General features: G+C 39.5%; 1 protein-coding gene across 1 annotated transcript; it reads left to right on the forward strand.

Moving 5' to 3' along the window:
- The first annotated feature begins 2,154 nt into the window (after window positions 1–2,154).
- On the forward strand, window positions 2,155–21,743 carry HSP90AA1 (heat shock protein 90 alpha family class A member 1). The gene is made up of 11 exons (XM_073610429.1): window positions 2,155–2,520; window positions 4,144–4,291; window positions 7,892–8,258; window positions 10,866–10,999; window positions 13,712–14,026; window positions 15,660–15,825; window positions 16,553–16,743; window positions 17,650–17,797; window positions 17,906–18,174; window positions 19,408–19,741; window positions 21,274–21,743. The coding sequence occupies exons 2-11, from the start codon at window positions 4,145–4,147 to the stop codon at window positions 21,381–21,383; spliced, it is 2,181 nt and encodes a 726-aa protein (XP_073466530.1). The 5' UTR covers window positions 2,155–2,520; window position 4,144; the 3' UTR covers window positions 21,384–21,743.
- The last annotated feature ends 3,968 nt before the right edge of the window (window positions 21,744–25,711 follow it).

Consider the following 25,711-nt stretch of genomic DNA (forward strand, 5'->3'; position numbering starts at 1 on the left):
TTTGAGATGAGAATGAGGGACACATACTAACAAATGTATGTAGGAATAGGACACGCCCCCTGACACAGCAGGTTGGCTCCCCTGCGCGAAACCACGTAACTGTATGCGGGGTCCAGATAGTAGGCGCGTGCGCGCTGCACACCGAGGGTGCCAATGCTCGTGGCCGACGGTCGTGATGACCGCCGGCCACGAGCGATTGTGACCAGGAAACACAGAACAGGGATGAGTGTGTGTAAACACACGATCTGTCACTCCTGTCAGAACAGAACAGGGAAGTGTGTGTTTACCCACACTCATCCCTGTTCTGTTCTGACAGGAGTGACAGATCGTGTGTTAACCCCTTTGCTGCCAGTGACATTTTTACAGTAATCAATGCATTTTTAATCGCACTGATCGCTGTATTAATGCCAATGGTTCCAAAAATGTGTCAAAATTGTTCGATGTATCCACCACAATGTCACAGTCACGATAAAAATCGCAGATCGCCGCTATTACTAGTAAAAAATAATAATAATAATAATAAAAATGCTATAAATCTATCCCCTATTTTGTAGACGCTATAACTTTTGCGCAAACCAATCAATATATGCTTATTGCAATTTTTTTTTTACCAAAAATATGTAGAAGAATACATATCGGCTTAAACTGAGGAAAAAAATAGTTTTTTTATATATTTTTGGGGGATATTTGTTAGAGCAAAATGTAAAAAATAATGCATTTTTTTTTTTCAAAATTGGCGCTCTTTTTTTGTTTATAGCGCAAAAAATTAAAAACTGCAGAGGCGATCAAATACCACCAAAAGAAAGCTCTATTTGTGGGGAAAAAAAAGGACTTCAATTTTGTTTGGGTACAACGTCGCACGACCGCGCAATTGTCAGTTAAAGCGTCGCAGTGCCAAATCTCAAAAAGTGCTCTGGTCAGGAAGGGGGTAAATTCTTCCGGGGCTGAAGTGGTTAAAGGAGAATTAACCAAAAAAAAAGAAAAGGTTAATTAAATCCACAAGAGCTTTATTTTACTACTACTATTCCTTTATATTTGCTTTTAAAATGTACAAATGCAGCAATTTAGAATTTGGATGAAAGGTTAAGCACTGGGAAACACTTTCTGAAAGATAAAAAGTGCATTTTATATACAACTGTATGGATCAGACCAAAATGAGGGACAAATGAGGAGGAATGAGAGACAGAGGGACTTTGCTCCAAATCAGGGACAGTCCCTCCAAATCAGGGTCAGTTGGGAGCTATGCATGATCCGTTGATTGTGGACACAATGCTTTGCAGACTCAGATGCAAAAAAAAATAATTAATGCTAATTTTTTTCTGTTTGCAATATGTTTTTTAGAAGAATACATATCGGCCTAAACTGAGGCAAAAAATTGTTTTTTTTATATATTTTTGGGGGATATTTATTATAGCAAAATGTAAAAATAATGTGTTTTTTTCAAAATCTTGCTCTTTTTTTTTTGTTTATAGCGCAAAAAATAAAAGCCGCTGAGGCGATCAAATACCACCAAAAGAAAGCTCTATTTGTGGGAAAAAAGGACGTCAATTTTGTTTGGGTACAATGTTGCACGACCGCGAAATTGTTAGTTAAAGTGGTTAAAGGAGAATTAACCAAAACAAAGGTTAATCAAACCCACTAGAGCTTTATTTTACCACTACTATTCCTTTATATTTGCTTTTAAAATGTACAAAGGCAGCAATTTAGAAATTGGATGAAAGGTTTAGCACTGGGAAACACTTTCTGAAAGATAAAAAGTGCATTTTATATACAACCTTATAAATCGGACCAAAATGAGGGACAAATGAGGAGGAAAGACGGACTTTGCTCCAAATCAGGGACAGTTGGGAGCTATGCGTGATTCATTGATTGTGGACGCAATGCTTTCCAGGCTCAGATGCAAAAAAAATAATAAATGCAATTTTTTTCTGTTTGCAATATATATATATATATATATATATTTTTTTTTTTTTTTGCAAAAGTTGGAATTCCCCTTCATGAAAATCTCAGGTCACAACTATGAGCACATGGCGGCACATGGTAGACATCTGCAGCAACTATTAATATCCCATCCCGGGTGTCCCAACACTTGCACTCCTTTTTGACATCCGACACCCCCCCCCCCCCCCCAGAAGCTTCTCGCTCCTTCTAGCTCAGTAAGAAAGACTCTTCTAGAATGAACTGTCACTGCTATAAAAGAGGACAGGGACAGCTGCCACTGTAGTCACCCCAGAAGAACGCAAGGCAGAAGCACAAAAGAGCACAACTCCATCCTACTACTACTGCTAGAGGGATACAAAGAAGATACATAGAGGGATACAAAGAAGATACATAGAGGGATACAAAGAAGATACATAGAGGGATACAAAAAAAGACACAAAAGAGGAATACAGAGGATCTCGCTACGCTAAACCAATCATAGAGCTATAGAAGACGACAAATTGTTGTCAAAGGGCAAGGTCTAATCTGAGGCTGAACCAACTATAGTGCAGAGACCTAGGCTAACTACCTACAGACCAGGTATGTGGAGCTGCCAAGAAAGGTGCAGTATTTATGGCACAGGACTGGGCTAAGGGGTGGGCAGGAGGGTCAGTCGCCTTGGGCGGTTCGGCGATGGAGGGGTATGCAAAAAGGGCGAGAGCTGCAAACTATTCTGCTAAAGTAGTAAACTCATGGTTGGTGGGAAACGGGGGAGGGGGGATGTTTGGGGTACTTCACTTTCCTTTTTTGCCTTGGGTGCTAAGGGACCTTGTCCTGGCACAATGTAGGGTCTGTACAGGAACATATATATATTGTATATGGCATATATAGTAAAACCTTGGATTGCGAGCATAATTCGTTCCAGAAACATGCTTGTAATCCAAAGCACTTGTATATCAAAGCAAATTTCCCCATAAGAAATAATGGAAACTCAAATGATTCGTCCCACAACCATTTATTCATTGGTCCTTTCGTTTATAGTCCATATAAAAAGATTATAGCAATGTGACCAGGTTGTATAACCATAAAATGTCCATCTACAAATGGAAGAATCCACAAGGGGATTAGAAGCAAAATCCAGCAGGAGCTCCAGAGTATAAAAGAGAAGAGAGGCGCCTCTAAATGTAGTAATATGTTTCTAAATGTTATACCTTCATTAAATGTAACCATATTGCTATACTTAGAGGCGCCTCTCTTCTTTTTTATACTCAGTTGCAACATGACGCTGCTTGTATATCAAGACATCGCTTGTGTATCACAAGATTTAAAAATTTTGCTTGTCTTGCAAAACGCTCTCAAACCAAGTTACTCTCAAACCAAGGTTTTACTGTATGCACAACAATACAATATATCAATGACACTACTACCCAAAAGTCCCTAATCAGGGGATCGTTACAGTATTTCCATAGTGCTTGCTGTGCAATATACCCAGCCACTATATAATGTTACAGTGGAACCTCGGATTACGAGCATAATCCGTTCCAGGAGTATGCTCGTAATCCAATGTACTCGCATATTAAATCGAGTTTTCCCATTGAAGTCAATGGAAACGAAAATAATTTGTTCCGCATTGACTTCAATGGGATGCAATACCGCATGTGGCCAGAGGCGGGGGGGGCGCCAGAGAGCCTCGGAAACGGACGAAAAGGCCCGAGGGACATTTCGGCTGACCTCGGCAAACCTCGGAAAGACTCCGTTCACGAGCCTTTCCGAGGTTTGCCGAGGTCAGCCGAACTGTCCTCGGGCCTTTCCATGCATTTCCGCACGGCGCCAATCGGCGACTTTCGGCTCTGCTCTGCTCGGCTCCGGCGCCCCCCACCTCAGGCCAAAAGCGGTACTGCACACCACTTTTGGCCTGAATCCTGCTCGTTTTGCGAGATAACAACCACAAACCGGGTTAGGATTTTTAGAAATACAGTGCTTGGTTTGCGAAACGCTCGTTACTCGCAAACCGAGGTTCCACTGTATGTCTATTTTTTTTTTTTTTTTTTTTTAAGAAAGATTGTAAATAAAGCTTGTTGATTTTAATCATTTATTATTTTGGTTTATACGCTATTGCCTCCAAAGTCCCATGGGAAATGCATGTGTTTATTTTGTAGCTTTTAGACCAGCTATTTACAGGAAAATGTCATATCACATCGCCTTATTGCTCCTTGTTCTTAGGATGCCTGAAGAACATCGACCAATGGAGGAAGAGGTGGAGACCTTCGCTTTCCAGGCTGAGATCGCTCAGCTGATGTCACTGATCATCAACACTTTCTATTCTAACAAAGAGATCTTTTTACGAGAGATCATCTCCAACTCATCCGATGTAAGTTCATTACATAAATAGAATACAAGGATCATAACTACAGGGCAGAAGTTCCCTTCGAGTTTAGGCTCCAATGCACACTGGACGTTAAAAGTAACATTATTACTTAAAGGGACCTCTTAAATATGAGATCTGGGGGTCAAAAAGACCTCAGATCTCATATCTACACTAAAATGCAATAAAAAAAAAAAAAAAATTTGTTTGAAAAAATAATTTAAAAAAATGTCCCTTTAAGAGCTTTGGGCGGAAGTGACATTTTGACGTGGCTTCCGCTCTGCAATGGTATGGAGCCGAGCAGGGGCCATCTTCCCCTCAGTCAGCTCCCTGCCACAGATCAAGAAGGATCCGATCGCCTCCGCCCTCTCCTGCCACCGATAAAAGTGATCTTGCAGCGAATCCGCCGCAGAGACCACTTTTACCTGAAAGCTGACCGCCAGCTGAAGAAGTGGATACCGGGGTTATGGCAGCTAGCTGCTGCCATAACAACGATAATCCTCTTCAAACAGCCAACGTATAATGATGGCGGGCGGACGGCAAGTGGGTAAGATTGTGCACACTCGTAGAATGGCGACAAACTACGGTACTTAAAAAATCTCCATAGGCTACGCTTTTACATTTTTTACAGGTTACCTTTTTAGAGTTACAGAAGAGGTCCTGCGCTAGAATTATTGCTCTCACTCTCACATGTGTGGCTTGAACACTGTTTACATATGTGGGTGCAACTTACGTATGCGTTCGCTTCTGCGCGCAAACGTAAGGATGGGGCTCTTTTAAAAAAAAAAAAAAAAAAAATTCTTATTTTTACACTGTCCATTTAAGTTTTTTTTTATCACTTTTATTTCTATTAGAAGGAATGTAAACATCCCTTGTAACAGGAGCGGCTGGTCCATAAGGAGCGCAAGGGCGCCGCCCCCCTAGTTTGCATGCGGGACGCCGGACTAATAGGTTTCTATGATTTTTTTTTTTTTTCAAGCCACATGATTAGAGCCTGGGGCTCTAATTGGCTTGAAAAGGGTTGGGCTCTGCGCCCCGAGCCCAACCTTTTTCAGGCCAATTAGAGCCTCAAGCTGTAATGATGTGGCTTGAAAAATAAAAAAACTCATAGAGACCTACGAGTCTGGCGCCCCGCATGCAATAAGAACCCACCCACTTGTGACACCAGCAAATCAATATTCACTATTGTCTTCCGGCTTCTCCTCCCTGCCAATCAGGACAGGAGGCGGATCAGGTTGGCCCAGGAGGAGAAGCCAAGGAAGCCGTAGTGCCGTGACCATGGAGGGATGAGTGCGGACCTGGAGGGAGGTTTTTTTGCCGCCCCCCCCCCCCCCAAAAAAAATGTTTAGCACCAGCCATCACTGCCCTGTAATAGAAATTAACATGACGATAGGTCCTCTTTATTGAGAGATCTGGGGTCAGATCTCTCATTTACCTTTAAAAGAAAAAAAAAAATAATTTGACATTTTGACTTTAAGAAAAAAAAATTCCTTTGTTTATGCCCGAGAACCCGGAAGTGTCGTCAGAGGTTGCTCTGGTCCTCCAAGGGCATAGAGCCGAGCGGGGGCCATCTTGCCCTCACTCGACTTTCTGCCCAGCAACTGGCCACATCAGATCATTTCCGGGCATTACCGGGGGGGCACCTCTCCCACTGCCTATAAAAGTGATCTTGCGGCGAATCCACCGCTAGGATCAATTTTATCGGAAGCCGCCTAAGCGAAAAAATTATACCATCTAGCCGCAGCTCTAACCCCAATATTTAACATCAAAATCATTAGACATGTGCAATTACTTTTGTTCCAAATTAGTTTTTTAACGAATTTCAACAAATTCCCCATTTAACGAACTTTTCCAAATATCCGTAAATTCGAATATTCGTAAATTCGAATATTCAAAAATTGGTACATTTTTTAAAAATCGTAACTTAGAAAAAATTAGTAAATTCGTCAATTTGAAAAAATTTGTAAGTTAGTAAATTTAAAAAAAATTGGAAATTCGTAAATTCGAAATTTGAAAATGCGAAAACCCAAAAAATCGAAAATCTGAAATAATAACTAACTAATAATAACTTAACTATCACTAACTATTAAATTATAGGTATTGGAACTTCCTTTCAAATGTGGCTGTTAGTGAACGTAACGAACACGAATTTATCCGAAGTTACGAAACAAATGGAATGTAGTGAGTTAATAATAATAAATAACAATAATAATAATAAAACCTTTTTATTATTATTGTTTATTATTATTCATTCCTGTTCCATTCGTTTAGATGCGGCATTCGGTTATTTCGGTTATTGGGTTATTTCGGATAATTCGTAACTTCAGATAAATTTGTATTTGCTACGTTCACTAACAGCCAAAGTTGAAAGGAAATTCCAATACCTATAATTTAATAGTTAGTAATAGTTAAGTTATTATTAGTTAGTTATTTCAGATTTCCGGATTTTTGAATTTACGAATATACGAATTTATGAATTTTTTCGAATTTACTAATTTACAAATTTACTATTTTTTTTCGGAATTTACAATTTTTTTTCGGAATTTACAAATTTTTTCGGAATTTACGTTTTTTTTTTTCCGAATTTATGAATTTACCGACTTATGAATTTACAATTTTTTTCGAATTTACGAATTGCGATCATAATGAATGACCCGAAAAACGAAAAAAAACCCAAAAAACTAATGTAACGAAAACAAAAATTAACACATTTTTCAGCAGTGCACATGTCTACAAACCATGTCTGTAGCTTTGGTCTTACAGGTAAGTCTGGGATGATCGGTTCTGGCTTCTTGCTTCTATCCAATCATAACCGATACTCTAATTATATACTTTAATCTGTTTTTACAGACAGCAGATATGCACATCAGCCCCTGATGAAGCGAGGAAAGCTCGCGAAACGCGTCGGGTTAGAGATGTACTATGCATACCTGTACTACATGTATTACTTTTACACTATGGCTGTGTTTTAGGATTACTATGCAATGTTGCTGTTTTATGAACCTGTTCACCCATACCCATGTCCTATTATGGATTATGCTGTTTTCAATAAAATATTTGTATTTTTATACCTGTCTACCCTTTGATCACCATTTACACCTCATTTAAAGTCCCGTGGGCGACTTTTGTTTTCTTTTTCTATGTCTACAAACCATGACCTTAATTCCCAGTTAAGTGGTTGGCAGGTGCGGTACCCAAAAGCAAACATTTATATTTATATATTTATTTTTTTAACATTTATTGTATTGCGTGGTTAGATGTGAGGGTTGCATTCTTTTTCTTTTTTTTAGGCTTTCTTTCTCCTATTTTTATCTGGTAATCTAGTCAGAAAGTCTGTTGTTTTTCAAAAGACCAAGCTCACTTGCAGTTACAGGGATGGGTCACTGGGTCTCTGTGCTTTTCTATGCAATGCAGGAAGATCATAGCTTCCTGAATAAAGAAGACCTAGGTATTCCCAGCATGTGATGCTGAGGCTCCATGATTGAAAGAACTGAAATCTCCCCAGTAAGGCTGGGGAGGAAAGTGTTAGATAATGTTGGATGTCCTCAAGTAAGGAACATAGGTGGCCTCTGACTTGTTAATAACTCGACCTATAAAAACTTTCAGGCTCTGGATAAGATCCGCTATGAAAGCCTCATTGACCCCAGCAAGCTGGATTCCAGGAAAGATCTGAAGATTGACTTGATCCCCAACAGATACGACAAAACCCTGACCATCATTGACACCGGGATCGGGATGACCAAAGCCGATCTCATCAACAACCTGGGCACCATCGCCAAATCCGGAACCAAGGCCTTTATGGAGGCTCTGCAGGCCGGAGCGGACATCTCCATGATTGGTCAGTTCGGTGTGGGGTTCTACTCCGCTTATCTGGTCGCCGAGAAAGTGACGGTGATCACCAAACACAACGATGACGAGCAGTACATCTGGGAATCCTCGGCCGGAGGGTCCTTCACTGTCAGATCGGATAACAGTAAGTGCTCGCTGGTGGCAATGCTACAATCTCTAACAACCAATCAGATTTGACCATACTATAGTCAGATCAGTAACCGATTTTATTCTGATTTCATGCCCCGAGTTGCCTAAAGTGGCTGTGAACCTCAGACTAGACACGTGCGGTTTGTTTTGTTCCAAATTTGAAATTTTCAATAGTAACAAATTTAAATGAATCCGAAATAAGGAAACAATATTTTGGACGAAATTCAAATCTTTTTTTAATTCGTATTCGAATTATTTTTTCGACTCAAATTCGAAACTTCCAAAGAAAATAAAATAGAATAGAAAAAAGGGAATAGAATAGAAAATAATAGAAAAGAAAATAAAATTGAAAAAAATAGAATAGAAAATAAAGGGATAAAATAGAAAATAAAAGAGTAGAATATAACAGAGTAAAACAGAACAGAATAGAAGATAAAAGAGAAAAAAAAATAGAATAGAAAATAAAGGGATAGAATAGAATATAAAAGAATAGAATATAATAGAGTAAAACAGAACAGAATAGAAAATAAAAGAGAAAAAAAAATAGAATAGAAAATAAAAGAATAGAATATAATAGAGTAAAACAGAACAGAATAGAAAATAAAAGAGAAAAAAATAGAATATAAAATAAAGGGATAGAATAGAAAATAAAAGAATAGAATATAATAGAGTAAAACAAAATAGAATACAAAATAAAAGAGAAAAAAAATAGAATAGAAAATAAAGGGATAGAACAAATAATAAAGGGATAGAATAGAAAATAACAGAATAGAATAGCAAAGAATATAGTAAAAAAGAACAAAATAGTATCGAAAATAAAAGAACAGAATAAAATAGAACAGAAAATAATGGAACAGAATAGAATAGAATAAAAAATAGAATAGAATAAAATAGAATATAACCATCTTCTGAAATTCAAAATTCAAATATAATCAATTTGAATAGAATATTAAAGAATAGAATAGAAAATAAAATAATAGAATAAGCAATATTATTAACAAAGATTAGAAAATTAAGAAATTAGAATTCTGAATAGAATAAATTAGAATTTTGAATAGAATAAATTTGAATAGAATAGAAAAGATTAGAATAGAACAGAAAATAAAATAATACAATAGAAAAAAACAATGGAATAGAATTGAACAGAAAGATTATAACCACCTTCCAAAATTCGAATTTTAAATGAAATTCAATTTGAAGGGAATTTGATTCAATCCATTTGAATTTTCCGAATTCCGCCAAATTCGGAAAATTGGAATCGATTTAAATTGGAATAAACAAAATCAAATTCCAAAAACGAATTAAACAAATTTAACTAAACAAATTTATGTAAATACGGAATCAAAACTAAACAAATTTTTTCGTTCTGTACATGTCTACCTCAGACATGAAATATGAACAAAGCATGTCCCTCTATAGTGTGTACTTGTCTCATTCCAGAGCACTAAGTATCATTTCTGTCTGCTGCTTCCTTCCTCTGCTATCAGCATGAGTCATTTTTGGCAAGTTTTCCTGACACCAAAAGAAAAATGGTGACGAGAGGGACCTCCAGCTCACAGCCTGTGGTTGGCAGCCTCAGCTCTTTTCCTGTGTGCTGTGTGAAGAGGGCAGGGGGGGGGGGTGTCTCTTCCCTCCCCTCCAATCAGCTCTCAGAGCTTTCCTCACTGAGCTCTGCAGAATGTAACTACAGCTATCTGTCCCTTTTCTGTTTTTTATTCTATTCTATTCCTTTATTTTCTATTCTATTTTATTATGTCCTTTTATTTTCTATTTTATTTTGTTCTGTTTCACGCTATTCTTTTTTTTTTTTTCTATTCAATCCCTTTATTTTCTATTCATTTTTTGTAATCTTTTCATTTCTATTCTCTTCTGTTTTACCCTATCATATTATATTCTTTTATTTTCTATTCTTTTATTTTCTATTCTAATTTATTCTGTTCGGAAAATTCAAATTTGATTCGAAACTATTTGAATTTGATTCAAAAACTATTTGAATTTGATTCGAAAACTATTTGCCAGGCGAGCTTTATAAATTCTGGACTTTGAATGGCCGTAGAGAAGTGAAGACTGCCGATAAACAACTTATGTAGGAGCATTTGTTGTGTCCCTTCCCTCCAATCAGCTCTCACTGAGCTCCGCAGGGTGTAACTTGAGCTCCCCTCCCCCTGCTTTCTAAAATCTCAGACAAGCTGTAAAAAAATTCTAAACCTTGAGCAGCTGTAGAGGAGAGAGGGCTGCAGATAAACAGGTACAGCTTATGTAGTAGGATTTGTTGTGTCCCTTTCCTCCAATCAGGGATCCAATCGAAATCCTGCATAAGTGCGTGTACATTCGTTCTGTGGTTATGATGGGGCAACATTGAATGTTATTATGTTATTTTCTCTCCAGGCTAAATGCTTTCCTACGGGATAAAGTGAATCAGGAAAATACTGGATTGTGGCCACTAGATGGTGCTGATGATCATAGGAAATTAATTAATTTCCGATGATCACCAGCGCCATCTAGTGGCCACAATGCAGTATATTTCTTGATCACTGAAAGTGTTCTTTTATATCTGTTGTCAGGTGAAAGGCAATGAGTTTCTGATGTTTTGTTTCATTAGGTGAACCCATCGGGCGTGGTACAAAAGTTATTCTGCATCTGAAGGAAGACCAGACTGAGTACTTGGAGGAAAAGAGGATTAAGGAAGTTGTGAAGAAACATTCGCAGTTCATTGGCTATCCCATTACTTTATATGTAAGTATCAATCAAATGTTGGGAGGAAATCTGTGGGACAGATAAGGACAGGCAGTCCAGAACGGACTCAAGGCTGTTGATAACCTGGGGTGTATCTATAAAAATAACCATAGAGCTATTCATCCTGCAAAGGTGTATGTACATTCATTTAACATTAGGTTATGTTCTCCTCCGGTTGAAGGCTTATCATGCCTACAGGATTGAGTAAATCAGGAAAATACTGTATTATGGCCACTGAGTGGCGCTGATGATCATATGAAATGAATACTTTTTTGACCCCTTCCCACCACTGCCTCCCAGTCCTTTAAAAGGTTCAAAATACCGGGATGTGGGCATTCTGATCACATGACCGCTGTGATTGGCAGTCACTAAATCGGAAAGCTCCCGATAGCAAGTATGCATTGAGAGCTTTCCGGTACCTGCCAGTTGCTGCACTAGGAGTGCAGAGAGGCCGCATATATGCGTAAGGCTGGTGGAAAGTGGTTATGATTGTCAGCTCCATCTAGTGGCCATAACAAGGTATTTTCCTGCTTCTGTCTATGAAGAACATTCAACCTGCAGAGAAAACAGCCTAAACGTAGAAATGTGCAGAACGAAAAAATTTGTTTTGTTTGTTTTGATTCATTATTTACATTAATTATTGTAGTTAAATTCATTTAATTCGTTTTCGGAATTAATTTTGTTTATTCAAATTGAGTTCAATTCGACCGAAGTCGGAAAATTTGAATTGGTTTGAATTCAAATTCCGTTCAAATTGCATTTAAATCAAATTCCATTCGAAATTGAACTTATTCTATTTGAAATTCTGGAAGATATGTATATTCTTTCGATTCCATTCAATTATATTGTTTTTTTCTATTCTATTTTAAAATTTTCTATTCTAGTCCTTTCTGTTATGTTGTTTTCTATTCTTTTCTATTGTTTATTCTTTTCTATTCTATCCTTTTTCTATTCTATTCTATTTGAATTTGAATTTATTCTATTCAAAATTCGAATTTCAGAAGAAGGTCATATTCTTTCTATTTTATTCTATTCCATTCTTTTTTTCTATTCTATTCTTTTCTATTTTTTTTTTCTATTCTATTCTTTTCTATTCTTTTTTTTTCTATTCTATTCTTTTCTATTCTATTCAAATTCAATTTAATTCTATTTAAAATTCGAAATTCAGAAGATGGTTATATGTAAAGAGATTCTTATGCACTACCGTGTAAGAGAGAGCATTAGGTTTCAGCAACTGCTCACATTGATACAATGTGTCCCCACATTAAATAAAAAATATTTGGAAATTCTAGTGCCACATCATTTGGAATTTCAGAAGATGGTTATATTCTTTATATTTTATTCTATTCTATTTTTTATTTTATTCTATTCCTTTATTTTCTATTCTATTTTATTATGTTCTTTTATTTTTTTTATTTTTTTGTTCTGTTTTACTATATTCTTTTTTTTCTATTTAATCCCTTTATTTTCTATTCAATTTTTTCTATTCTTTTCATTTCTATTCTCTCCTGTTTTACCCTATTATATTCTATTCTTTTATTTTCTATTCCTTTAATTTCTATTCTAATTTATTCTCTTGGGAAAATTCAAATTTGATTTGAAAACTATTTGAATTTGATTAAGGATTATAAATATTTGGAAATTCTAGCGCCACATCATCTAGAATTTCAGAAGATGGTTACATTCTTTCTATTTTATTCTATTCTATTTTTTATTCTATTCCTTTATTTTATATTCTATTTTATTATGTTCTTTTATTTTCTATTCTATTTTGTTCTGTTTTACTCTATTCTTTTTTTTTTTTTCTATTCGATCCCTTTATTTTCTATTCAATTTTTTTCTATTCTTTTCATTTCTTTTCTCTTCTGTTTTACCCTATTATATTCTATTCTTTTTTTTTCTATTCCTTTATTTTCTATTCTAATTTATTCTCTTCGGAAATTCAAATTTGATTCGAAAACTATTTGAATTTCATTAAGGATTAGGTTTCAGCAGCTGCTCACATTGATACAATGTGTCCCACATTAAATAAAAAATATTTGAAAATTCTAGCACCACATCATCTAGAATTTCAGAAGATGGTTATATTCTTTCTATTTTATTCTATTATATTCTATTTTTTATTCTATTCTATTCCTTTATTTTCTATTCTATTGTATTATGTTCTTTTATTTTCTATTTTATTTTGTTCTGTTTTACTCTATTCTTTTTTTTTTTCTATTCAATCCCTTTAATTTCTATTCAATTTTTTTTTTTTCTTTTCATTTCTATTCTCTTCTGTTTTACCCTATTATATTCTATTCTTTTATTTTCTATTCCTTTATTTTCTATTCTAATTTATTCTCTTCGGAAATTCAAATTTGATTGGAAAACTATTTGAATTCGAATTTCGTCTAAAATTTTGTTTCGTTATTTGGGATTGGTTTAACTACGTTACTATTGTAATTCGGAGATTCAGATACATCAGAATTTACGAATAACGAAAAATTTGTCCGAATTTAAATTCGGAAGAAAATGAACTGCACATGTCTACCTAGCAGTGTTGGATTTTGCCCCGTGCGCACAGATCGAATGTACATGCAGTTTCGAATAGCTCTGCAAATTTTCTTTATCAATGCACCCCACTGCCTGGTATGTCTGCAGGCAAATACGGTTTTTCAGAATTGTCCTTTTTAATGCTCGCTGAATCTGAGATTCATTTTCGGCCCACAGGTAGAGAAGCAGCGAGAGAAGGAAATCAGTGATGATGAAGCTGAAGAGGAAACTGTAGAAAACAAAGCCGAAGAAAAAGACGGCAACACAGAAAAGCCAAAGATTGAGGATGTGGGGTCCGACGAGGAGGAGGACGCCAAGGCCGAAGGCAAGAGGAAGAAGACCAAGAAGGTCAAAGAGAAGTACATTGACGAGGAGGAGCTGAACAAGACCAAACCCATCTGGACCCGCAACCCGGACGACATCACCAACGAGGAGTATGGAGAGTTCTACAAGAGCCTCTCCAACGACTGGGAGGACCACCTGGCTGTGAAAGTAAGAGACCAAGAGTTTATTCCATAACGCAACCCATGGGGCACTGATGAGTCTGACACGCAAAGCAGCCAATTAGAATTCAGTTTACTGGAGTCACATCAGTGGTTGATCAGTTCTGATTGGTTCTTGTGGGTTACTGAACTCTGCACACTGTCCTTTGCCTTGCTGAAGAATTATTTTTATCTTGTATTCATACAGTGCCACCATAGCTTTTGTCATATTCAACAGAGCGGTGGTCTCCAAACTGCGGCCCGGGGCCGGATGCGCCCTTTTGCTTGTCTTTACATCGCCCCTGAGGCACCCCCCCCCCCCCACTGATACAAGACACTGTACCCCCCACTGGCACCAACAATGGGGCATAATTCTTGCTACTGATATTAGCCATGGGGCACCATTTATCTCATTAATAATAGCGATGGGGCACTATTTGTCCCACTGACACCAACGATGGGGCACTATTCCCCCCCACAGACAGCAACACTGGGGCACTATTCCTCCCACTGACACCAACAATGGGGCACTATTTGTCCCATTGACACCAACAATGGGGCACTATTTCTCCCATTGACACCAACAATGGCGCACTATTTGTCCCACTGACACCAATGATGGGTAACTATTTGCCCCACTGACACCAGTGAAGGGGCACTATTCTCCCCCACTGACACCAATGCTGTGGCACTATTCCTCCCACTGACACCAAGGCTGGGGCACTATTTGTCCCACAGACACCAACGATGGGGCACTATTTGCCCCACTGACACCAATGTAGGGGCACTATTCTCCCCCACTGACACCAACGCTGGGGCACTATTCCTCCCACTGACACTAACACCGGCGCACTATTCGTCCCACTGACACCAACAGTGGAGCACTATTCTCCCCCACTGACACCAACGCTAGGGCACTATTCCTCCCACTGAGACCAACACTGGCACACTATTCGTCCCACTGACACCAATGATGGGGCACTATTTGCCCCACTGACACCAATGATGGGGCACTATTTCTCTCCCTAATACCAAATATGCATTGCTTACTCCCACTGATGCCAGGACAATATCTTCTTCCAATGGTCACATTCCGGCCTCCCTAGTCTGAAGTCTAAGTCTGAATGAGGGCTTTTTTTTTCTCAAAGAATAGGTTGCAGGTACACTCTTCACCCTTACTTACCTCTGGGTACCATCCCTTGTCTCCGCCCCCTATCTACATCCTAGTACTGCTGCTCTTAGGGAATACAGAGCCAAGTATCATTTTGTGGTATTAAGTAATTTGTATGGAATTGAGTAATGATAGTAGACCCCACCAGCAACAATACACCCTTCCCCAGGAACTAAATACACCCGCCAGCAACAATTGATCCCCACCAGCAACAAAGACCCCTGCTGGCAACAATAGGTCCCCCAGCAGCCAGCATCAATTCACCCCGAACAGTGGATTCTCCCCAACAACATAACCTAAGAGCAAAAGATTCCCAACCAGTAACAATCAACCCCCCCCCCCCAACTGTAGATCCCTCCAGCAACAATAGACACCCCATTCTGGGCAGCTTTATTGCATTAACTTGGTCTATGCTCAATACATAAGCCCTGGCCTTTATCCATGACTGACGTGCCTTACTGTCATTTTCCAGCATTTCTCCGTTGAGGGTCAGCTTGAATTCCGGGCTCTCCTCTTCGTGCCCAGACGGGCATCCTTCGACTTGTTTGAGAACAAGAGGAAGAAGAATAACATCAAGTTGTATGTGCGCAGAGTGTTCATCATGGACAACTGTGAGGACCTCATTCCAGAATTTCTGAGTAAGTCACTTGTTTCATGTTCCTTCGTTCCGTGATATGACTGCAAGTGGGTCAGGCTGTTCCTGTCCACCCAGAACATATTTTCTTAATCTTTTCAACACGGAGGAACCTTTGAAATAACTTTCTGGTCTCAGGGGACCCCTGCTAAAAATGACTATGTCTACAACTCATGATACATTAGTGTGATGGTGGGTGGGAAGAATGCTCCTTACACTTGTGGGCGTTAGAAGAAGCCGTCTTTTGGCTATATTACGGTCAGGAAGTGGCTAAACTTTGTTTTAATAAAAGTGAGCAAGAAAAGCCCTTAAGAGTCCATGCACACTGGCTTAAAAAACGCTGCATCTAAAGGAGTGTAGCATTTTGCATTGCATTAGAAGCAGCTAATATTATCCTATGTGTCCATGCACATTAGGACGTTTAGAGGCATATTTTACGCTCAGCTTTTAGTGGCAGAAAAAAACCCTTCTGGTTTGTGGTTTTTAGAGCAGTTTAATGGCAGAAAAAAAACGCTGAACGCTCCTAAATGCTCCTAAATGCCTGTACAAAAATGCTCTATTTGAGTGTCTTTTTCTGCCAAAAGCACTGGCGTTTTTTTTAAGCCCAGTGTGCATGGACTCTAAAACGATTTAAGTCAGTGTCTGCATTCTAATGCTTTGCCATTTAAAGTCAGCCCTCACAGTACACTATTGCTCATTTGAGAAGCGTCTGATCCTCTTTTGCCCCGCAGACTTCATCAAAGGTGTGGTGGACTCTGAAGACCTTCCGCTGAATATTTCCCGTGAGACGTTGCAGCAGAGCAAAATTCTCAAAGTTATCCGGAAGAACTTGGTGAAAAAGTGTCTGGAACTCTTCACAGAGCTGGCTGAGGACAAAGAGAACTATAAAAAGTTCTATGAGCAGTTCTCCAAGAATATAAAGGTCAGAGAAGAGTAGAGAAGAACTATAGGCAAAACTTTTTTTTTTTCATTTTGGATAGTGTAATGGAGGGTTTAAACCCCTCTCAGATTTTTTATTTTTTTTTTTTTGCTATCTGTGTCCCATTGCTGAAATTTCCCTTCACTTCCTGTCCCATTGTCAACACAGGAAATGAGAGGTAATCCCTGAAAATTAAGGGAATTCCTTCTTCAGGACCCCTGGGTCACCAGAACTAGTGTCCCCTCTATTACTTTCCTGGGGACGACTCAAAATTTTCTTTTACTTTCACTTTCGATGATAACGGTGAACAGGACAAATAGAGAGGGTGAATCTCCCTAATGGGGGGCACAGACAACAATAAAAGCTGACAAGCATTCGAAAGTTTTGCCTTTAGTTATATTTTAATAATTTACAACTCTGAAATAGTCGTTTTTTTGGTCCAGCCCCTCTCGGGAAACGGTAGCGATGAATAAAAATTAAACCTTGAAGAATAGGAAAGACAGACTTTCTGCAGTTCCACTCTTGTATAGGACATTTCCAGGAACCCTCTGGTTGTGTTTAGCTATTTCTGGGGGCCAGAAGCTTGTACATCTATAGGGATCCAGAGGCTTTTATTTTATTAACTACTCTGAGTCCTGAATCTTTAGATGTCTGGGTCCAGTATCAGCCAACAAAAAAGGAAATTTGAATTGGTACAGTCTCCATTGAGGTTTCCAGCAGAGGCCTTCGAGAACAGAAGAAGCAAGGAAAGCTTCGTATTTTCCAACTTGTTTGATTTGTCTGGAATAATCACAGCTAAAATTGGCAGTGGTCTTATGAATAGCTCTTTGATCAACTATCAACAATCAACTATCATCGATCCTTGATCAACTATCATCAATAATAATCCATTTCTTTCTATTTTTTCAGCTTGGGATTCATGAAGACACTCAAAACCGCAAGAAGCTTTCCGAACTGTTGCGCTATCACACCTCAGCTTCAGGAGATGAGATGATTTCACTAGCAGACTATGTATCACGAATGAAGGAGAACCAGAAACATATCTACTACATCACAGGTAGGCCCTGATCTCCTAATATTAGTTCTTCCCAGGGTCTAGGCTTTTCAGAGATGCCTTGTGTGCTTCATAATTCTTTATCTTCTCTTCATCCTTGTCTACATGCAGGTGAGACCAGGGATCAAGTAACCCATTCAGCCTTTGTGGAAAGGCTCCGTAAACATGGCCTTGAGGTCCTCTACATGACAGAGCCCATTGATGAGTACTGTGTGCAGCAGCTGAAGGAGTTTGATGGCAAAACTTTGCTGTCTGTTACTAAAGAAGGCCTGGAGCTTCCAGAGGATGAAGAGGAGAAGAAAAAGAAGGAAGAGATCACAACCAAATTTGAAGGTCTCCTCAAAGTCATGAAGGACATCCTGGACAAGAAGGTTGAGAAGGTGAGTTTGTCTTTGTGTCACAGAAGAAATTTTCCGTGATTAGCCAAACATTTGGCACTTCTTATTTTTGGTATTATTACCAATTTGTGACCGCAATAGTATTACATATATATAAGTTGCGGTTTGCAAGTGGTTTGCTGGGATTATGGCTGAAGATATCAGCCATAACCCTGGTATTGTTTTTTCAGCCGGCGGCTGGCTTTCTCTTGATAGCATTCCGAGGGGCTCACACAGGTGTATCTCGGGCTTACAGTTTCCACCGGCTTGCCTGAGGAATGATCCATCAGTGAGGCGATGAAAGGTTCAATCGTCTTTGATCGCCTCTATGGCCTTAGAGGACTGGCGCAACAACATGATGTCACTTCCAGTCCAGGGTGGAAGTAAACGATTTTTTTTTTAAAGCAAAAGATCAAAAAAATTTTATTTGCTTTTAAAGGTAAAGGAAAGATCTGGGTTTTTTTTACCCCAGATCTCTCAATAAAGAGGACCTGTCATCCTTATTTTTATTACAAGGAATATTTACATTCCTTGTAATAGGAATAAAAGTGATTATAAAAAAATGAAAGGGACAGTGTAAAAATAAAAATTAAAATAAATAAGAAAATCATATATTTTTTAAAAAGAGCTGCATCTCTCCGTGCTTGCACGCATAAGCAATTGCAAGTCACACACGCATATGTAAACGGTGTTCGCACCACACATGTGAGGTATCACCGCAAACATTACAAGAGCAATAATTCTAGTACTAGACCTCCTCTGAAACTCTAAACAGGTAACCTGTAAAGATGTTTAAAGCGTTGCCTATGGAGACTTTTAAGTACCGTAGTTTGTACCGTAATACCGTAGCTCATTCCATGAGCATGCCCAATTTTAAAGCGAGACATGTTAGGCATCCATTTGCTCGGCATAACATCATCTTTCATATTATACAAAAAAATTGGGGTATATGTTGTGTTTTGTTTTTAAATCATTATCATTTTTTTAAATGCATTTGAAAAGTCACTGCGCAAATACCATGTGACAAAATATTGCAACGATCCCCATTTTATTCACTAGGGTCTAAGAAAAAAAAAATATATAATGTTTGGGGGTTATAAGTAATTTCCTAGCAAACAATGTTGATTTAAACTTGTAAACAAAATGTGCCTAGTCTTCAAGTGGAATTTTCAAAGTTTTTAATTTAGAATCTCAAGCTTTTTTCATATGTATTTCATCTACATTTGTGGTTTCCAGGTGGTGATCTCCAACAGACTTGTGGAATCTCCATGCTGCATAGTGACCAGCACCTATGGATGGACAGCCAACATGGAACGTATCATGAAGGCTCAGGCCCTCAGAGACAACTCCACGATGGGTTACATGTCAGCCAAGAAACATCTTGAAATCAACTGTGATCACCCAATTATTGAAAATCTGAGGCAGAAGGCTGAGGTTGACAATAATGACAAATCTGTGAAGGATCTGGTGAATCTGCTATATGAAACTGCCCTGCTATCCTCTGGCTTCACCTTGGAGGACCCACAAACACATGCTAACCGCATCTACAGAATGATCAAGCTTGGATTAGGTGAGTGGCCCCTTACACAACAACATATCACATGAGGAGGTGAGCTGCCATCTAGATATAGGAAGGCCCGTAGACGTGGTGTATCTGGATTTTGCAAAAGCATTTGACACAGTACCCCATAAACATTTACTGTACAAAGTAAGGCCTGTTGGCATGGACCATAGGGTGAGTACATGGATTGAAAAATGGCTACAAGGGCGAGTTCAGAGGGTGATGATAAATGGGAAGTACTCAGAATGGTCAGGGGTGGGTAGTGGGGTTCCCCAGGGTTCTGTGCTGGGACCAATCCTATTTAATTTGTTTATAAACGACCTGGAGGATGGGATAAACAGCTCAATCTCTGTATTTGCGGACAATACTAAGCTAAGCAGGGCAGTAACTTCTTTGAAGGAAGTGGAAACGTTGCAAGTAGATCTAAACAAATTAATGGGGTGGGCAACTACATGGCAAAATTTAATGTGGAAAAATGTAAAATAATTCATTTGGGTGGCAAAAATATGAATGCAATCTACTCACTGGAGGGAGAACCTCTGGGGGAATCAAGGATGGAAAAGGACCTGGGGGTCCTAGTAGATGAAAGGCTCAGCAATGGCATGCAATGCCAAGCTGCCGCTAACAAAGCAAACAGAATATTGGCATGCATTAAAAAAGGGGATTAACTCCACAGATAAAAAGATAGTTCTCCCACTCTACAAGACTCTGGTCCGGCCGCACCTGGAGTATGCTGTCCAGTTCTGGGCACCAGTCCCCAGGAAGGATGTACTGGAAATGGAGCGAGTACAAAGAAGGGCAACAAAGCTAATAAAGGGTCTGGAGGATATTAATTATGAGGAAAGGTTACGAGCACTGAACTTATTCTCTCTGGAGAAGAGACGCTTGAGAGGGGATATGATTTCAATTTACAAATACCGTACTGGTGACCCCACAATAGGGATAAAACTTTTCAGTGGAAGGGAGTTTAATAACACATGTGGCCACTCATTAAAATTAGAAGAAAAGAATTTCAACCTTAAACTGAGTAGAGGGTTCTTTACTGTAAGAGGGTGTGGAATTCCCTCCCACAGGCGGTGGTTTCAGCAGGCGGGGCATCAATAGTTTAAAAAAACTATTAGATAAGCACCTGAACGACCGCAACATACAGGGATATACAATGTAATACTGACATATAATCACACACATGGGTTGGACTTGATAAACTTGTATTTTTTCAACCTTATCTACTATGTAACTATATGAATATGCAACTATATTATATACAACAACATATCACAGAACATAGCATGTGGTGAACAGGTGATCCGAGTGGAAGTGGGAGGCTGTAGCTATCAAAACTTTAAATAGTATGTAGGGTTGCCATATCATCCCTTTAAACCCGAACACATACGAACTACACAGGTTATGTGTCTAATTCAATGCACATAAGGCACCAAGTAAGTTTAATTACCACCTTAATCAGCCACAGAACCTGTGTTATTAGTATGGGTAACTGGACTTTGTTTGGAGGCTCACGGACCTTTACTTTCTTTGTACAGGCATTGACGAAGATGACATCACTCAGGAGGAAATCACAAGTCCGGTGATAGAAGACATGCCGCCACTAGAGGGCGAAGATGATTCATCCAGGATGGAAGAAGTAGACTAAAGAGCAGAACTTTGCTCCTAGGATTCTGAGTGGCGATGTGCACACTGTGTACAGTTTTCCTAATCTCTGTACAGCACCCTATTTACAGAATAGTATATTTATTACTTGACATAAGGATATTGGAGGAAAGAGCTTTAATGTGTATTTTTGAGACCTCAAAGTCATTTTGGGTGGGATTTTTATACTGTTTTGTAACATATCACACAGTGCTCCCAATATCTCAAAGTGCAGTTTGGTTATTTTGGCAGACCACCATGTCTCCAACATGTTGGCTTATTATATAAGCTCTCTTGTTATTTTGCTATTTTTTTTTTTTAAGATGTAAATTATTTTGGTAATAAAAGAAGGTTTGTGCAGCAACTTCTTTCTCTGTTTATTTTTAATTCCAGAATGAGCTTTGTTGAAAAAAATAAAATAAAATAAAAACTTCCAGATCAGCTAAATCAATTAAAGGAATTTAAACAAATGTAGATTCTTACCATGCTATGTTCTGTAGGTTTAAAGATAATAACAGTGCACTTAACAATACTTAGTGGGAGGCTGTACTTACCGTAATGACAAGATTGTTCCTGGTGTTGTAATAAGAACTCCCCCAGCACCCCAGCGATGCACAGTGTGTTTGGTGAGAGGTTATATCGTAACTAAAGTCCAATATCGTAACTGGAGTCGAAACTTCAAATTTAAGTTCTGAATTGTTTCATCCTGTTTCTTTAAATTCTGTATGCATTTAATCCCCATAAATACCTTAAAATCATTACAGAGAACCCCATCTGCATCCATTTCCTTTATGCCTATGTCTACAATTCATTTGGCTCTCTCAAAATTATCCTTTGTAGTCACACAATCAGATGCACTGACAGCAGAGAGGGTAAGTGATGAGGAAAGTGAAAGAGCACATTCCCAGCAACCCCTAAGACAAGTACGTTCCTACCTGCTGACCACTGGATGGTGCAGAATTTAGCTGTGCTGGGCTGATCAGTTGCTTGATTACTGTTCCAGAAGCAGATCTGATAGAATTTAATCAGTGGTCTGCAGACTGCATCGCTAAATCCTACACACCATGCAATGTCCAGCAACCTCCCTTGAACATACAAATCTAAATGGTGATCCAGGACGTGTTCTTTCACTTTTGCAATAAGCAGGAAGTTGATGTATCACAACCCCCACCTGCTGGCTGTTCTTAAAGAGCCAAGCAGCAGCAACGGATCTGCACTTTCATATCATTGTCAAGTGCTGACACCACCACACCATTGTCTGTCACCCTACAGCCATCAGCCAATCGGCTGGGGGCACTGTTTGGGGATTTTGTGAGTTGGCACTAGCGGCTGTCCGAATACTGTACAGTAGCCCAGCAGGGGAAATTGTACATCCATTTGTGCATGGTGGAATCTGCTAGATTTAATCTGTTCAGACCACAGCCTAACTGAAAGAAATCTACTAGTGATTGGCCAGCTTTACACTAAGAGCCTTATATCGAGAGTAATATTACTTTAACCCTTTAGGATCCTTTAGCCCTTTATGGCTCATTCACTATCAACGTTAACTCGTGCTTTTCCACTCTTTACAGGTCACCGCTAGGGCCCATAGAAAACAGTTGTGTAGCACCCTCCTAGCGTAGGATGATATGCAAATTTAGTTTTTGACTCCTTTTGTAGTCAAGGTGATTGTTTGCTCTGATCTGTTCAGGGTTTCACAGGCTGGGAGTTTGACTGCTCCCCCCTGCTTCTGGAAGAGGTTTCCAGAACATAGGGCCTGGAGAGTAAATTGATCAGCCTGAATATTTATCATGCCTTAGCCAATCCCTATTATTTGGGAGGAACCAGCTTTCACCAGGGGCACCTATGGGGTAGCGCTACAATTGTTTTCTATGTGCCCCATTCACACCACAATGCTGGTCTGGTGAGCTGTGGTAAAATGCAGCCAGGGATTTTGCATTAGGAAATCCATCTGTACATGGCCGAATCTAGGGGGGTGCTGGGGTAGGCTGTGGCCTGTGCCCCCCCAGGCCGGCCTGCTGATGAACATTGTACAGGAGACTTGTCAGCAAGAAGAGAGCTGGAAGGTGGTTTCTGTGCTCTCCCCGCTCCTGTCATTGGAGCGCTCCTCCATACAGCGGATTACACAGGATCCTCTTAGATCGCACGATACAAGGCTTGATTACCCGCACCCTACCCACATTTCCAGGAGATGAACAGTCCTTGGAGGAGGTAGAGGGCGGGTAGTCAAGCCATGAACCATCCGATCCAAAAGGATCCTGCGGATCCGTGGGTATGGAGAGTGCTCTCTCCTCGCTGACACTTCTCCTGTCCGGACTTGCAACAGGTGTGGGCACAATGTTCATGGGGTGCCAGCCTAAGGGGCACAGAAAGCAGCACCTCCTCACTACTCCTGTAAGATTGGAGGGGGCTATTTGTGCTGGGAAAGGTAATGGAGGGGGGGGGGGAGAGGAATTTTTATTAGAAGAAATGGGGGGGGGGGGGCATATGTGTTACGGGACAGAATTGGGGAAGATTTGTGCTAGGTGGGGAGAATTAAGGGTAGGGGCGGGGATTTGTCCTGGGAAGAGTAATTTGGAGGGGGGTGTGCTAAGAGGATGGATTTGTGCTAGGAGGGGGGATATTGGAGGGTAAGATTTGTACTTATCTTCTGTCTCCTTATCCATACCTACCAACTTTTTGAGATGGGAATGAGGGACACCTATCAGCAAAAGTATGCAGGCATAGGACACACCCCTGACCACGCCCACTTAAAGGAGAATTGTACAAAAAAACGAAGATTGGTTAAACCCACAAGTGCTTTTTTTTATCACTACTATTCCTTTATATTGGCTTTCAGAATTTACAAATACAGCAATTTTAGAAATCAGATGAAAGGTTTAGTGCTGGAAAACCCTTTTTGATAGATAAAAAGTGCATTTTATATACATCGATATAGATCAGACCAAAAGGAGGGACAAATGAGGAGGAAAGAGGGACTGAGGGACATTGCTCCAAATCAGGGACAGTCCCTCAAAATTAGGGACAGTTGGGAGCTATGCCTTATCTGCTATCTGAATGAGCCCATAATAATTCATACAGAAGAATGGAGAAGAAAGGAATTGTACAAGCACCTTCATCAGTATAACAATCTTTATCTAAAGATCGGTTCACTTTAAAGCTTTGATCTGGCCTAACAATAAATTCTTCTGGATAGGATGTCAATAGATGAACAGTTTTTGCCATACTATTCCTCCATCTACAGGCTTTCTGCAAGAGGGGCACCAAAGTGAGGACACCTTTTGTATGGCATAATGTTTGTACAGAGGAGCACCGAGGATATCAACTGGCAGAAAAGAGGTGCTGCAGGGGCATAGCTGGGAACTTGCTGGGTTTTGGCCGGAGATGCCTGTTTCTTATTTCACATATTGTACAGGTCAGGGGGCGACTATCAAAAAGGAGAGCATGGTGTAGGTATGCTGCCAATGGCAATCAAGATAGAGGACCCTGGTGGAGGCCTCTTGGATCAGAGACCCACAGACTGTGGGAACCAATCAGAGTGATGGAGATAGGAGATACAAAAGTGAGTGCAGCCTATTAGGAACTGATAAAACTGATAAAACTGACAAAATGCCATTTTCACCCCGTTCTTCATCATCATCATTATCATCTTTGTACTTAGGTGCCACACAGGAACAGAGTGGAGCATCAATGATAGTGTGCTGTTAACTGGGTGTTTGTGTCTGTTTTGTGTCATTCTAATGCGCTACCCCTTCCATAGCTATTTTAGGTTTAGCCATTTACCAAAGTTCCCAGGTATGTGCAGGGGACAGCTCCAGGTTTTAGGTGAGTATTGCAGCCTAAGCTGCTTTGTTGCCCAATGTTTGTACATTGCATTTGTCCACATAAACACCTTATCTCTGCAACAGTGAGGACACAGCACAGTTTGTAGAAGAAGACTGAGGACACATACTGGTGGAGAGGAGGTACTGCGAGGGACAACCTGGGACTGTAGGTAAGTAATATACAGTATATGGGCAGCAGTGGCTAAGTGGTTACCACTTCTGCCTAGAATCTCTAGAGTCATTGGTTTGAATCCCAACTATGGCGCTACCTGCATGGAGTTTGCATGTTCTCCCTGTGCCTGTGTGAGTTTCCTCCAGGTATGCCGGTTTCCTCCTCGACTATATGCCCCATTGTTCCACCACTTCAACATTTCTAGGATTCTCTCAAATTGCACTCAGCCTGTGGGGCACTGCAACACCCTCATCAGGACTAGGTTTTAGTTTAGGAACATTAAGCCACGGAGATCAAAGTTTTTCATATTTAGTAGGTCGACCTCTATGTTGATAT

Source organism: Aquarana catesbeiana, linkage group LG13, assembly GCF_042186555.1.
Source record: "Aquarana catesbeiana isolate 2022-GZ linkage group LG13, ASM4218655v1, whole genome shotgun sequence".
NCBI lineage: Eukaryota > Metazoa > Chordata > Amphibia > Anura > Ranidae > Aquarana > Aquarana catesbeiana.